Source organism: Cydia splendana, chromosome 3 (assembly GCF_910591565.1).
Source record: "Cydia splendana chromosome 3, ilCydSple1.2, whole genome shotgun sequence".
NCBI lineage: Eukaryota > Metazoa > Arthropoda > Insecta > Lepidoptera > Tortricidae > Cydia > Cydia splendana.
The window spans coordinates 16,616,854-16,633,744 of NC_085962.1; the positions used below are offsets into that span (position 1 = coordinate 16,616,854).

General features: G+C 40.3%; 1 protein-coding gene across 1 annotated transcript; it reads right to left on the reverse strand.

The window, feature by feature from the left end:
- Positions 1–4: 4 nt before the first annotated feature.
- Positions 5–15,170, reverse strand: LOC134806899 (succinate dehydrogenase assembly factor 2-A, mitochondrial-like). The gene is made up of 3 exons (XM_063780322.1): positions 15,025–15,170; positions 13,835–13,968; positions 5–475 (listed from the first exon to the last, which is right to left on the reverse strand). Exons 1-3 carry the CDS (start codon positions 15,040–15,042, stop codon positions 205–207), a joined length of 423 nt encoding a protein of 140 aa, XP_063636392.1. The 5' UTR covers positions 15,043–15,170; the 3' UTR covers positions 5–204.
- Positions 15,171–16,891: the final 1,721 nt, after the last annotated feature.

Genomic DNA, 16,891 nt, shown 5'->3' on the forward strand with positions numbered 1-16,891 from the left:
CATCTTCTACATTTCAAATTTATTAAAAGATAACTATAATTATGAAATAAATTACACACTAATTTGCAACTTGAACTCCTAACCCAGAGCCTAGGTCTTGTAACTATTTTGAAAATTAAAAAATATCATGTATCGAACGAATAGGGACCTAGGTACTAAAAGCGTTTTGACTATAATTTCTGCAAAATTATTTCTAATTCGTTTCTAATGCAGATTTGGTTGGCGAAGAGCGACTTTCTCTTCATTTCTAGCGTGTTTCTTTAGAAGGTCCATGATTTCATTGTTGAACTCCTGGGGGGTAGGTTTTTTCTGCACAATCCAGTAGAAGATGTCCCAGTCGTTGGAGGGCGAGTTGATGAGCCGGTCGTACATGAGCGTCTGTTCCTCGTTGAACCCGTCGAGGTATTTCTTAGCGAAGGTGCTGAGGAGTAGGTCGTTCTCGAGCATCCCTCGTTTACGCGATTGGTAGTGGAGCCTGTAATAATCATCAGGTACAGTCGATGTCAATGATGTTTACATTTTTCGCCTCATTTCAAAGAAGCAAAAAAAAAAACCAGTATGTAATTTAAATAGTACGAGATGTTGGACGCGCTAGTGTAAATGAACGACCATATAGAGAGCGTGCATCAAGTATAGACGGCATCACAGAAGGCCCCCTATTCATTGGCGAGAAGCATTATGCCAAGTTTAGATTTAGATTTAGTTTTAGATTTAGGTCACTAGATGGAAAGAGAAGAGTCGTTGAATGTATTGGGTCCCATATTACATTCCACGACTTTCCTCTTTCCGCACAGACTCTATGCAAAAGAGAGCCAGCGTGAAGTGTAGGGGGCAGCACCTGCATAGTTAGAAGCGTTAATTGTTTTTGTTTTAGATTAAGGTCACGAGATGGTAGACCCTCCAACACGCACGGTCAATATAGCCGGTTGATATTGAAAACTTTTAAAAATAAAAACTACTAATAATTAAGTGTACCGTACGTGCGTAGTCTACCCACGCTGCGTGCACCGCAGTGGCTCGTGGATTATAGTGCATATATTGTCGAAATATTGTCGTATTAATATAAGATTTCCTAATTCATTTATTTTATTACATAGGTAGATGTGCATGCTTCGGTACTTAACGATGGAAGGTTCCACATCATTCTAAGAAGACGCGAGTGTTATTTTAACCTCTTTACGTACCTACGTACGTTTCTTATGCTAATGTGAGTTTAATAAAACAATTTGTCATTTGTAATATTGATAATCATCAATCAAAATAAGACCACTGATTACATATCAGATTATCACTAATTTTGCATTAGGTAAAGAGTTCCACATGAGCCGAGATGGTAATCTTTTGGGAGTATATTTATTTTCGCAACCGGTTGAATGTATTGTATATGTCAGCATTTCCCAAACTATGGGCCCGACTCATTGGTGGGTCGCGAGTGACTATTGAGTGAGCCCTGAAAATACTAGGGAATCTGAGCGTTACCAATAATATTTTATGCCCGACGGCCAAGAGGTTGGTCCCGTTATTGACAGTTTTTGTTAGGTGGGTCGGAGCCCAATCAACTTTGGGAACCACTGGTATATGTAATAGATAATAAATATGAAATAGGGATTCGGTCCCGTTCAGGCGTGCAAGAGCTCTTTTTTTGTATTTCGTTGTGTGTTATTTCGGGAGGAGTGCGTAATCATGAGCCCTTAGGATGGCTTAAGAATGCGTACCAGCACCAGCATTCTGCTCGATCGGGTACCATGATATAATAATATACTCCGCCTGGTACTCTTTTCCCGTCTTTTCGTGGTCACGTGGTCACGACTGACACAAGCCTACGTCATCATGCGACAGCTCTATATGATAATATGCGATAGCGCTATATAAAGTGGCAATATTATTGTGACGTAGGCTTGTGTCACTCTGGGAAGAGAAGACCATGTTTTAATAGACTATGATCGGCTACCTAACTACTGGTCGCGGAGAGTAACGTCGAGACAGTGGCTGGGGAAGCGTGAAACTATATCTCGTTTTCTTTTCATTATTCATTTACAATCGTTGTCCGATTTTAATTTGCAGGGATACCAATTAAATTGACCTCTTACCTACACAGTGATAACTAGTTTCTAGATGTGTGTACCTAAGGTCAATAAGGTTTAACAGCATAAAACTGTGGTGGCTACACATTTATAACCAACTTTCAAAAAGAAGGAACCTCTGTATTCACAGAAGGGCTTCATGTATACAAATATTTTTAACCTAATAACTAATAAGTATAACTAAGTGGCCGGCTTGAAAAACTTGAAGTTATTTTGAATAATGTATCTTGTAGTTAAATCAACTCAGCCTCCTTGCGGATCATACGTGGTCCAAAAGGAGCCGGTCACAAGCCCGGGTAAATGAGGAGTGCACTGGTCGTGTTGTTATCTTGGGGGAAACCCCATCATGGCAACACGCCCCAAAACCCCCAGGGTCAAGGTGGGAGGACGTGCCGAGGGCCCTCACAGCCGGCTGTGGGCAGCGGGGGGTTGGTGCTGATTGGGCTCGCAAGCGGAAGAGGGGAGGGGGAGCAGGGCCTGTGATGTGTCTAGTGGAAGGGGAGGGGCAGTTGTCGAGGAACCCCGGGGTGTCGCGGAGAGATGCCCTTGGGGTGAACCGCCTCTGCTCTGAACCGGAAGCTGGAGTGGTGGGAAACATGTGCACAAGTGTTCGCCCCGGGAGGTCATGAGCGACTTCCTTGGGGTAAACCAACGTGCACATTCCCATCACAATGAAGCAACACAGGAGCTGCTCTTTCATGCTTGCGAGCTCACTCAGCATAATCGCTGTCGCTAACGACTATGCGTAGGAGAGTGGCGTCACTGCGTAGGAGTAAATGTTGCTGGGTATAGGCAAGGGAGCACTGCCGACCACCCTAATTTTAGTTCTTCCCACAAATTTAAATAGTGTATGGATTCTAGATTAAAAAAACAAAAACCCAAAACCAACACCGCGCAAGCGGAGAAGATACCCGTAAGGGTAGAAGTGCGTGAGGGCGGGAAACCAGCTGATGGACCCCCGACCGTCTCGAAAGAGCGGGAGGGCGGGAAGCCAGCTGATAGACCCCCGATCGTTGAAGAAGGTGGGACTCTGAGCTCCGACGAGGAGAGTGGAGGAACACAGAGAGAAGCAAGGCAGGGCACTCCAGATGTCTTACAACTGGGTGGCCTGACTTTGAACGAAGAGGATGCACTGCTCAAATCACCATCGAAGGGGGAAACCATTAGGGAGGCCACACCGATGGAGCATGAGCAGTTCCACAAGTATGAGTCGAAGGCTCAGAAAAAGAAAGCCAAGCTGCTTAGGAGGAGGGCTGCGACTGCTGGGGAAGGGAGTGGCATTCCCGAGGTATTTACCAAAGGGGAGGCCAAGCCCGGCCCGAGCAGACGCGGCTTAAAGATAAAAAGACAGAGTACTGATGAGGGTCGCTCGGAGCGTCCTCCAGCGAAGCGCCCGAACCAAGGCAAGGCGGCCGCGGAGGGACCACGGAACGTCGCTAAGGCGAATCGGGGTCTCGCTGTGGCTGTGTGCCGAGAGGACGGAGTTTCGGTGGATGAGGCTCTGGCGAGACTCATCAGAAAGAGGCTTACGCAGCTGATTGAGGTGGTCGTCCTGAAGGTAGTCAGGGGGGAGCCTGGCTTAGTAGCGCCAAGATTCGCTACGTCGGGGTTGGTGTCAGAAGGATTCTTCCTTGTGACACCAAAAACGACGGAGTCGAGGGAATGGCTGCTAAGTCAGGACTTCGGAGAGTTGGATGGCCACAAAATCATCGTGCGTAAGCTGGAGCAGACCAGGGTGCAGGTTTGGGTTCCGGGCGACACGGACACTGAGTACGTAAAGGAGTTCCTTTACGCTCAGAATCCCGATCGACCGGAACTCAAAATTCTGCACTGGAAGGCAGTAGGTAGGGAGGCTCTAGAGCTAGGAACCCGACTGACCTTTATGGTTCCAGACGGAGTCGAGGAGAGCTGGGGGCAAGAGAAGACCAAGATTCTGGACTTCTCGGCCACCAGCGTACGAGTCCGGATTCTGAGGGCGAATCCAAATCCACAACCCTCAGAATCCAAACAAGAAGGACCAGCAGAAGCACCCGAGCTGAAGCAGGAGAGTGCTGAACCCGTCGATGTCCATACGGGAGGAGGGGAGTATGGATGTCGCCGGCAGTGAACTCTCCGAGTAGCAGCTTGGGGACAACAACACTACACACAAGAGATGAAAAGAAAGGGAGACACACAGGGAACACAACACAAACACACACACACCAACACACACACGAACATATGCCAAGTAAACCTCCAACATTGCAAGGATGCGATGTCCGAGCTGGGACAATATGTTAGGAGGGCCGAAGTTGACATAGCACTGCTACAAGAACCTTATGCATGGAAAAATCGGGTGGCAGGCCTGGGACATCTTGGGGGAGCTCTCTACTACGAAGGGAATGGTGAGCTGCCTCCTAGAGCATGCATTTATGTGAGCAACAAAATAAGAAACATGGGTTGTGTCATGACCTTATGTTACAGAGACCTTGTTGTGGTGGAGACCTACTTCATGAAAGAAGATGGCAAGAGATACAAGGTGGCGCTAGCGTCCTGCTATTTGCCGGGCGATGGAGTGGCACCCACGAAGGAACTAGAAGAAACGGTACTGTGGTACAGAGGTAAGGGGATTCCACTGATTGTTGGTTGCGATGCTAACGCACACAACGAGGTGTGGGGTAGCACCGACACCAACGAAAGGGGCGAATCATTGATAGAATTCATAATTAGCAATGACTTAGAAATTATGAACATAGGTAATACACCAACGTTTGTAACGAGAGCCAGGAAAGAAGTGCTTGACATTACCATGGCAACGAAAGAGGTGAGCGACAAGGTAAAGGGCTGGAGGGTGGATGTGGAGGACAGCATGTCTGACCACCGCAGATTACTCTACAGCATCGATAGTCGCGTAGAGAAGATGAAGGTAAGAAATCCACGTAAAACCGACTGGACGAAGTACGAAGAGGAGCTAAGGGAATTGGCTGTCTCGGGAGTCAGGTATGAGAATGTGAATGACCTAGAAAATGGGGCTCGCAGACTGAAAGAGATCATATTAGGAGCATACCACAAGGCCTGCCCGGAGAAGCTGATACAAACAGGCAAAGGGCAGCCATGGTGGAACAGAGAACTACAAAAGGTAAGGAAGAAAGTGCGAAGGGCAATGAGAGTGGCGACAAAGAGGGACGACTCTCAGAGCTGGGACACGTACAGAGAGGTCAGGAATAAGTACACCAAACTAAGAGAGAAAGCTAGACTAGAGGGCTGGAGGAGATTCACGGGAGATTTAAACAGCTATTCAGAGGGGGCACGAGTAGTGAAACTGCTGGCAGGGGATCGATCGTGCCAACTGGGTAGTCTGAGAGTAAATGGAGACTTAGTTACGGAACCAGAGGAGATATTAAGCGTCATGCTGAAATCACACTTTCCGGACTGCAAAGAGATGACAGAAATGGAGGAGCAGGTAGGTCAGGAGGAGTCAGACTGGGCAGCGGCATTGGAGGTGGTGGAGGAGGAGAGGGTAGAATGGGCGATCTGCTCCTTTGCGCCCTTCAAGGCTGCGGGCCCTGACGGAGTCCTGCCGGCACTACTGCAGAAAGGATATAGATACATAAAAGAGGACTTAGTGGAATTATACAGGGCAAGTATTGCACTAAAATACATTCCAAGGGTGTGGAGAGAGGTGAGGGCGGTCTTCCTACCGAAACCGGGTAAGAAATCATACCAAGAAGCGAAGTCATTCAGAAGCATAAGTCTGTCGTCGTTCGTACTAAAGACTTTAGAGAAAGTGATAGACAAACATATAAGAGAAAATGTGGAAAGCAGTGGAGACCCGCTACATGGGAATCAACATGCTTACATGGCAGGAAAGTCAACGGAGACAGCCCTACACAACCTAACTTTAAGGATGGAAAGGGCACTAGAAACGAAACAGTACGCACTAGGCTGCTTCTTTGACGTTGAGGGGGCTTTTGACAAAGCAACCTTCGAGGCCGTAGAAGAAAGTCTGAAGAGAGAGGGCATCCGACCGACAATAGCGCAATGGATAGGGAGAATGCTAAAAGGTAGATCCATTACGGCGGAGCTGGGAGGAGTAACAAAGACGATTAGTCCAAGAAGAGGGTTCCCACAAGGGGGATGCCTGTCCCCTCTGATGTGGTGCCTACTTCTGGACTCAATGGTAAAAGAGCTCAACAGAGGAGGCATGTACATGCAGGCTTACTCTGATAATGGGGTGCTGCTAGTGAGAGGAATGGTTCTCACCGTGATAAGAGATATAATGATAAGAGGTCTCAGACAGGTACTGAGGTGGTGCAGAGAGAGAGGGTTGGATCTCAATCCATCGAAAACGAAACTAGTGCTATTCACTAATAGAAGAATAAAGGAGATGAAACCCATAAAGATACAAGGAATAGAACTAGACATGGTGGAGGAATTGAAATATCTGGGCGTTATGGGATGGCAACCCCGGCTGTCAAACGATAAGCAGCTGATTTTGCTAGGTCCCTTGTAATTATTTTAATTTTAATGATATTTCATGTTATATTAAGCATTAAAAGTGTGAATCAAATAGTTTTAACATTAAGTTTTATGTATACATAATAAGTGAAGTGCTTTAGTGACGTTTACTAGTGTCTTGTAATATCTCAGATTTGTAGCCGTTACAGGTTATAAGTTTGAAACCTGCGTTCGCCTTGGAATCCTTTCTGGTTTTTTTTTATCACTAATATTCACTAAATGTGTTTATAATAAAGCGTTGATCATTGTACAGGGTTAGAACGCAGTGTAGATACAGTCAATCGTCACTATTTCACGTAAGTACGTACCTAAATATCACTTAGCTTGAGTGAGCGATTCCTTGTTTATTTTTGGGTTTAATTCAATTGCAAAACTGTCTACAATGCTTACCCGCAGAGCAGCCGCAGCGGCTCGCCAGCAGGAGACTGATAAACTCCAACTTACCTTGCTGGAGTTGAAAATATCCAAGGAATCTTGTGCTCAATTGCTCAGTGAAAGGGAAGACAGTGAGAAGGAACTATTATTAGTACTTAGTAGCAATGATAAGCTTAAAAAGGAACTTTGCTCATTAGAAGCTGACTACAATAATGTAAATTCAGAGCGGGCCCGGCTTCAGGAGACGGTTGACAGGTTCACTGAGTGTAGTGCTGCGTATGAGCAGGCCCTGAAGGACATCAACTCATTGGAGAGAGCACTGCACGACGCCCACGAACAAATCTATGAGCTACAGGAGGCCCAACACAATGCAGCAGCGGCACACTCTCAGAGCTTGTTCGAAGAACTGGTCCGGCCCGACTCTCAGTTGGTTACCGCACCAATTGAAAACCTTGTGGCCACTACAGATTTAGCCTATGATACTACCACACCAAGGTTAGTAAATTGCAGCGGGAACAAACTAAAGAAATATATTAAATTAAATAGACTCATAAAAAAAAACCAAAACTTGTCAAAAATAAATAAATTGTTTTTTAAAAAATTGAGATTTTGTAAAATTAATGTTAATTTAGTGGATAAGTTAGATTTATATTCTGCCCAGTTAGAAAATAGTCAATTGCAATATGAAACCGACACACAGACTTTAAAATTAAAAATTCAGAGTTTGGAGGATTCCATAGAATCCTTAGAAAAATTAAATGAGAGTTCTAAAAAGGTGATTAATGAATATTCTTTGGCCATGGATGATTTAATATCCCAGATTAAGCTTAATTCAGAACGGTTTGAGTCACTGACCAATGCCCAGTCATGTAAGCAAGTGACTGAACATTCGTCGACCAGTTTACTCGACCTAAGCCTGTGTGACGGTTTACCACAACAGCATGTAAATGATAATAGCTCCTTCCACACTACACAACAAAGCACACCTAAACCTAATGTTATTATGTATTCTGATGAAATTGGAAGCAATATGAGCTCATTTTTAAGCTTTTACCTAAAGGGACTTAGTACAATCAGCAATTGTCTGCCTCACAGTAGCTTTGAAAATATCTTAAAACAAATTTTAAATGACAGTAATATTAATTCTAAGACAACACTGCTTATTCTTATGGGGAATAGGGGTAATGTGAACAAAAATAATTTAATTAAATACTTTGAACAGTTAAATTCGCTTGCAGTGCATGAAATTATTTTTTTCACATTCCCCTATTGTGAGCAAATGTCAGAGGCAGAAAATACCACTAGACATAAGTTAAATATATCTCTATATAATCTTTGTACATATAGTAGTAAGTTTAGCATAATTGACACTAACAATTTTGTTAGTAAATACCATATGCCTATGGTGTTTTTGACTAAAGGCAAGTGTTGCCTTTCAAATTATTACAAAAGACAAATAGCTTTATCGCTATCATATTTACTTGACATTTCTGCCAAGAATTTGGCAGACAATTCTGCTCCTATTGAGCAGCCCAGTATGAACATGGAATTGGTTCCAGTCATAACCAATGATTTAATAGATTTAAACTAGCTGTTAAGACAAAAGATTCTGTCTCTGGCAATTTAGTTTTAAATAAATATAATGAAAAATACTGCAAACATGGAAAGTATATCCACCTGGTGCATCAAAATATTCAATGTATTAGAGGGAAAAATTTACAGATAGAACTTTTTTTGAATGATTTTAATATTGATATTTTATGTCTTACTGAACATTGGTTAAATAATAATGAATTAATGCCCCAATTTAATAATCACCAGGCAGGAAGTTCGTTCACCAGACTTAGTTCCATACATGGTGGGTCATTAATTATATTAAATAGTCAGTTAAAATTTAAGGAACGTAAGGACATTGTATCCATGTCTGTTGAACGGACTATAGAACTAAGTGCAGTAGAATTAGAGCAATTTATTGTTGTCTGTGTGTATAGGCCGCCATTAAGTAATTTTGAATTATTTGAAAACATAATGGAATCTGCCCTACTTAAAATATCATCTTCTAGTAAGAAATTGCTTATATGCGGCGACTTTAATGTAAATATTATGGAAAATTCAACAACGTCTTGTAGATTATTGAATCTTTTTAAATCTTGTAATCTCAACCACATGTTTATGGAGCCCACTAGAGTGACTGCTACTAGTGCAACCTGTATAGATAATATTTTCACAGATATTTTTCCTATTGCTAAAAAAGTTATCAGCAATTTAGAATCAGACCACTTAGGTCAATTAATGGTATTTGAGGCATTAAGGAAAAATACCATGAGAAAACAAATAACTTTTGTACCAGTAACCTCGGACCGCGTGGAAAGAATGAAGCTAAGTTTAGTTCAGGCGCTACCCTTTTTGTCTTCCGATATGAGTCCTAATAGTATGTATAATTCATTCTTTCACACTTTTATGGATCATTATAATGCGATATTCACCTCAAAATCGGTCGTAGTTAGTGGTGCATCAGTTTTTAGTGAGTGGGCTACTGCGGACTTACATCAAAGAAGACGTGAACTGTATGCCTTATATGAGGAACGGCGGTTTAATCAGAGTGATGAATTTAAAGAACATGTGAAGGAGTATTCGAAGAAGTTTAAAGTAGATTGTCATATAGCTAAGCGAAATTATCTAAGTCAGAAAATAAAAAGTAGTTCCGACATTGTTAAAGCAACCTGGAAAGTTATAAATGTGGAGACTGGTCGCTCGAAACATACAATTAAAGAACTTAAACTAAACATTGATAACAAAATTATAGATTCCAATTTAGAAGTAGCTACAGAATTTGAAAAATTTTTCACCGAGGTACCAGTATCCACAACTAAGGATTTAAATTCATCACCCTCATCTGCTGTTACATTATTAAAACATAACGCTCCAGAGTGTTGTGGAGACCTTCATTTTGAACATGTTTGTACCTCAGATGTAATAAAGGCGTTTAAATCAATTAATGTCAAAAAAACTAATGACCTCTGGGGAGTCTCTGTCCATGCTGTCAAATCCTTAGTAGAAATTGTAGCGCCTGACTTGGTAGTTATATTTAACAACAGTGTTGATTGCGGCGAGTTTCCTGATCTAATGAAACATAGTAAAGTAATTCCTTTATTTAAATCTGGTAGCAGCTCTGACCCCACTAACTTTAGACCGATATCTGTGCTACCAACATTTAGCAAGATTTTTGAAAAATTAGTTCTTTCTCAATTAGTACGACATTTTAACGTTAATAATTTGATGCATAATAAGCAGTTTGGTTTTACACGGGGTCGCTCAACAACCGATGCTGGTGTTGAGCTAATTAAGCATATTTTCGATGCCTGGGAGGAGTCACGAGATGCTTTAGGTGTCTTCTGTGATTTATCTAAGGCCTTCGACTGTGTTTGTCATGAAACATTAATCAGGAAACTTCATTATTACGGAGTTAGAGGATCGGCACTGAATTTACTTAAGTCCTACTTAAATGGTAGAATACAAAGGGTCGATGTGAATGGACAGCGATCACCTGGGTCATTGGTCTCTATGGGTGTTCCACAGGGGTCAATATTGGGGCCTTTCCTGTTCCTTATCTACATAAATGACTTGCCATTCCTTATTAAGACCCACCATGATATAGTATTGTTTGCAGACGACACCTCACTTATTTTCAAAGTCAAACGACAGCAACAAGCTTACAATGATGTAAACAATGCTATTTCAAAAGTAGTAAATTGGTTCAATGTTAATAATTTACTGTTAAATGAGAAAAAGACTAAATGTATTAAGTTTGTCACTAGTAGTAACGTAAGGCATGTGCAAACAAGTGTCATTGTGAAGGATGAGGAATTGGAATTAGTTGATAGTACAGTTTTTCTTGGTATAACTTTAGATTCTAAACTCCAGTGGGGTCCCCATATTGCTACTCTTTCGAATAGATTGAGCTCTGCAGCTTTTGCAGTGAGCAAAATCCGTCAGTTAACTGATGTGAAAACAGCTCGATTAGTATATTTTAGTTACTTCCATAGCATTATGGCATATGGTATTTTACTGTGGGGCGGTGCTTCAGAGATAAATACCATTTTTGTTCTGCAGAAGAGGGCTATTCGAGCAATATACAAAATGAACCATAGAGACTCACTTAGAGATAAATTTAAGGAAATTGACATAATGACAGTGCACTGTCAATACATTTATGAGAATATTCTGTACGTACATAAAAATATTGTACATTTTAGGAAAAATTGTGAAATTCATAATATTAATACTAGAAATAAACATAAGCTCGCAGTGCCCTTCACTCGGCTCCATAAAATTAAAAAATCATTCATGGGTAATTGTGTAAGATTTTATAATAAACTTCCAAACCATATTACTGAATTATCTATTAATAAATTTAAGAATTATGTAAAGCGTAAACTTATTTCTAAAGCTTATTATACCACACAAGACTACATGAATGATATTACAACGTGGGTTTAATTGTTATTCGAAATGATGATTTATTTATTAGGTATATTTGATTATTGATGAGGAAATGGATATTCCGATGTAATACTATCTACTTCTTTTGTCACTTATGCTTTTTTTTTTGACATTTAGATTTTATTCTAGAAATTCTAGACTAGTATTTTTTTATACAATCTTTTTAATGTTTGACGATCCTTTTGTGAAATTTTTAGTGTTAAATTTGATATGTATAATAATCCAATTTTATTATGGAATAATATTAACATCAATAAATTGCTCTGATAATTAGATTAAGATTAATTACGATTCATAAGAGCTTGTTGCTAGGCCTACATGAATAAAGTAAATTTTGTTTGTTTGTTTGTTTGTTACTTTAGACAGTAAACTCAGGTACAAAACTCACATCAAGGAGCAGACGGCTAAAGCTATAAGAACACTGTTCCAATGCAAAAGGGCAGTAGGAAAGAACTGGGGACTGAAGCCAGGAATGATCCACTGGATCTACAAGGCGATAATACTACCCAGGGTGCTATATGGAGCAGTGACATGGTGGCATAGAGCACATATTAAAGAAAACCAAAGAGAACTAACCAAAGTCCAGAGATTAGCGTGCCTCATGATGACGGGGGCTACGAGAACGACCCCGACACACGCAATGGAGGTAATGCTAGGCTTGAAGCCACTCTGGATTGAGGTGGAGAAAAGAGCCACAGAACAGTGGTATAGAATGAAAGCATGCAAGGAATGGAGAGGAAGCTGCGTGGACAAGAGACACGCGCTGATACAAAGAGAGGCACAATCAAAACTTGAAATGTTGATGGCTAATAATGACCTTATAAAGAGGCAGGAGATTTTTGACAAGAAATATAGAATACACATAGGAGAAAGAGACAACTGGAAGGTGGAAGTCGGACACCCGACGACCATCTGCTTTACGGATGGCTCAAGAAGAAGCTCGACGAAATTAGCAGGAGCGGGCATAGTGATCCCCAAACTGGGAGAGAAAGTATCAGTACCACTGGGCAGATATGCTAGCGTGTTCCAAGCCGAGGTATGTGCTATAACACGCTGCGCAAGCATAATCAAAAAGAGCGCAAAACAAGAGGGAGCTGTTGTAATATATACAGACAGCCAAGCAGCACTAAAGGCACTAAAGAAAATATCAGTTACCTCCTCGCTCGTGAGAGAATGCCGAGAGGAGCTCAACGTGATAGGCAAGCAAAGAAGTGTCACGGTGGCATGGGTACCAGGACACCAGGGAGTAACGGGAAACGAGAAAGCAGACGAGCTGGCGAGGATAGGGGCGGAGACGGAATACATAGGTCCGGAACCGGCTCTGCCTATGTCAGCTGATGTCACGAAGGGAGTCATAGAGAAGGTAAAAGAGATGAAAGCACAGAGAGAATGGGAAGAAGAGACTGGATGCAGACAGTCGAAGATGATGATCAAAGGTATAGACCACAGGAGAACCAGGTATCTTTTGAAACTAGGTAAGAGCAGTCTGAGACTACTGACAGGTATCATTACAGGTCACAATACTCTCAACAGACACCTTAAGATAATGGAAATCAGTAGAGACGCCTCCTGTCCACATTGTGGAAAGGAGGAGACCAGCTTACACTTACTAGCAGAATGTACTATGTACGCGGCACCGCGATATAATACATTCGGTAGAGACACACTAGAAGAAAACGAACTAAAGGACGTCGAACTCAAAGATGTCCTTCTGTTCTGCAGGAAAACAAGAAGATTTGAGGAGAATAGTGTGGGAATGCTGCCGGGACAGTAACCTGCAGCTCCAACTCCAGGGAACCGGGCTGAATGAACGCGACAAGCGATCGACAGCCCGCCTGCTTCCGGCCGGGCGTCCCTACACTACATCTACATCTTGTAGTTAAATCAACATGGTAATGTTAAAAAATATATAGCCAGAGGCCTGTTCACAGTATATGGGAGCAATTTATTATATTATTATAAATATTCAATTATTCAGTCATAGAATATTACAAAACTTCAAATAAGATGTAATAAACAAGTGATATTAAACATTACTCATCAAGACATGTGAAGGTCTTTACATGTGGCGATTTTAATTTGCAGGGGTTCTAATTAAATTTACCTAACTGATAACAGTGATAACAAGATTCTAGATGTGTGTACCCAAGGTTTAACAGCGTAAAATACGCCTTTTCTAATGTGCTTGTAGTTGGTTTTATTGAAAGAAACAGCAGAATATTATGCGCAGATTAATCAGTCTTAAATGCATACTTTTTAAAGTAACTAAGAACTGGCAATCACAAGGTTCTTCTTTTAGTATTGACAACCATACTTAGTCAAAATGTTTAATTTATTTCATCTTCACAAGCAAGTGTGATAAATATAACACTTACCTTGCCTTACGCTTTTCAAGAGTCTGTGGTCTGTTTACATCATAAACCGGGATTTCCATATAAGTTGTGTCCATGGTCTTCCCTGCATCACTAGACATCGCGAGACATGGCATCCTCCTGACAGCATTCACAGTCTAAAAATAAAAACTAATTGTAGAACTTTTTTACATTTACCAAATAAAGTTAAAATCAAACTTTTTCAATAGTAAAGTGTAGAAGTCTAATAAGAATGCTTTCCCTCACATTGATAATTATGTTTAATATTCCATTAAGTAATTTTAAGTATGAGGTATGCAGTTGTTTCAATAGTTGATGTTATTTAGAATATTTGAATTGTTGCTTTATTGTACAATATTTTTTGGGACTTGGCTGTATAAAATTTGTATGTATAATGATATTAATGATTAGTATTTGTTGGCAACTTAATTGGTTTGTGTACTAATTAATAATATAATATTTAAGAACAGTGGTACTGGTAGTGTTTGAGGTCAAATAAACATTGAAACACTCTGTTCAAAAGGTCATAAAGAAAGGTCTAATAAAGGTTATCTTTAGCAGAGGTAGCACAGCTGGTTGTAATGTAACAAGTTTACTGCTATTTAGCAGTGTAAGACAACTTCACAGCCATTGTAGCCATGAATTTGTTGTTGATTTTTCTTTGCAAAAACATCAACTGCTCATTCAGTCAAGTGTAAATATTTTCGTTAATATATCTTATTCAAAAATATTTAAAATAGCTCTTATGTTGGTGAATTAAGAACTATTTGACATATATTTGAGTAAGCTATACTTATTCACTATTTTTTTTCCACTTGACTGTAGCAAATCTAAAGTCAACAGCTTTACATTGTTTGTTTTTTCTAGGTTTGAAAACTGAATGTTGCATAAACAAGCTTTTACTAATCATTTACACAATAGAGAAGTTGTAAGTATGCCCTTCTTGAAATGAACATGACATGCCGTATCCTTTAAAAACCTTCAGGGTCCATTCTCAGAACAAGGAGCTTGAATAAGATGATGGATTGTAATCGACAATTTATATACAGTATTTCAGCTTATGATACATATTAAGAATTGGGATAATGAGCGCAACAATCATATGCAACCAATAAAACGGTTGGCCATAGTTTCATCAGACCATCTAACTTTTATTATGCAACAGAACACTGATTAGCCTTTTGTGTACGTACCGCCCGAAGGTGATTCATATTTTACGTTGTATAATCTCTCGTAACACAATTTAATATAAAATTCTGCACTTTTTCGGTATATTATTGTTTTTTTCTAGATTATTTTTATACGCAGGGTTACCAACTCCAATTTTTTTTTACCCCTAGAGCTCAACTTAAAATCCCCTAAAACTGTACTATTATTTTGGAAAATCCACTAAATAAAAAATATAAGAAATTATACGTTTAATTAATTCTTTATTTATACATTTTCCATAATTTTGTACATTATTAAGATTTTCAACCGGTTCGACATTTTTATGATCTTAAGCCCCCTCCAGACTATGCGCGTGAATCGCGGGCGAAGCCGCGAACGCGAGTGTGGAGTCGATTTCGCTGTCTGCGAAAATCGACGCCACACTCGAGTTCGCGGCTTCGCTCCGCGATTCGCGCACGAGTGTGGAGGGGGCTATACATATGAACGTTAAATAGTTTTTTCATTTCTCATGCTCTGAAAGAGGATCATTAGCCCCCATTCGGACGGGAGCTTTTTCAACGCGCGGTAAAAAAGCGCTTGAATCTGTCTGCAATCTAAATTCGATTTAACGACCAAGAATCCAACAACGCTTGATAAAAAGCGCCACCGCTGTCGTGTGAATAGATATATGGTTATCCATTTGTGTCATTCAAACACTTTTTTAACGCGCGTTGAAAAACCTGCCGTGCGAATGGGGCCTTATTGTTCTAAAAGGTGTGCAGAAAATGATACGTTTCTGCACTAGAGCATTTTAGGTTCCAATCCAAGTAAGATTTTATAATTTTTATTACGATAAGCAATTGAAATTTGGGTATATAATTTGGGATTTGTTATACAATTTCCATTCTGATATTTGACTCCCCATTCCATAAATAACGATACTTTTGACTAAATAATTAATTGAAAGTACCCTCAAAAAATACTATAAAAATGTATGTTTTTAAAAAAACACATGCATTTTATTTTAGGCTTACAAGTAGATAAAAACCTTCGCTGGCAAGAACATATTAACAGTCTTACTAACAGAGTTCGAAAAATGATCTACGTTTTCAAAACATTAAGACACGTGTGTGACCAGAGACTTTTAATCTCAATTTATTATGCACTGTGCCAGTCCGTCATATGTTATTGCATCAATATTTGGGGAGGTGCAGCAAAAACGACCATGCTTAAGCTAGAGAGATCACAAAGGGCGGTATTAAAAGTCATGTTATTTAAAAACTTTCTTTACCCAACCACAGCTGTTTACAATGACTCCTGTGTTCTAACAGTAAGGCAATTGTTTATTAAACACTTGCTTCTGACGCAACACAAAAATCAACCAGACTTTTCAGCATCACGAAGAAGAAATGACATTGTATACGTGGTTCCTAAATGCAAAACTAAGTTCGCTAAGAGATTCATAACTGTTCTAGGTCCAACTCTTTACAACAAAGTAAACAAAAATATAAATTTACGACAACTTACTAGATATTCCTGTAAATTGATGTTGGAAAAATACATGAAATCACTGAACTATGAAAACACGGAAGAACTAATTACTAAGTAAATGGCCAGGCACACATACACATACACACACACACCCGAAACACGCACACAAACACACACTCATACACACACACACACACACACACACACACACACACACACACACACACACACACACACACACACACACACACACACACACACACACACACACACACGCACACGCACGCACAAACACATATGTCAGGATACGCATACATGAATACATAAAACAAACTGATACATATCAAACCTCTACACATACTCATTTAGTTAAATAATCGGAAGAGTCAATGGTAAATAATAGCGTAATTATTAAGTTAA

What these genes read in the sequence shown, in the direction of transcription:
- LOC134806899 (XM_063780322.1), bottom strand. An exon ending in CTTGAAAAGCGTAAGGCAAG is followed by an intron (nt 476 to 13,834) that starts GTAAGTGTTATA and finishes TGATTATTACAG; the next exon opens with GCTCCACTACCAATCGCGTA.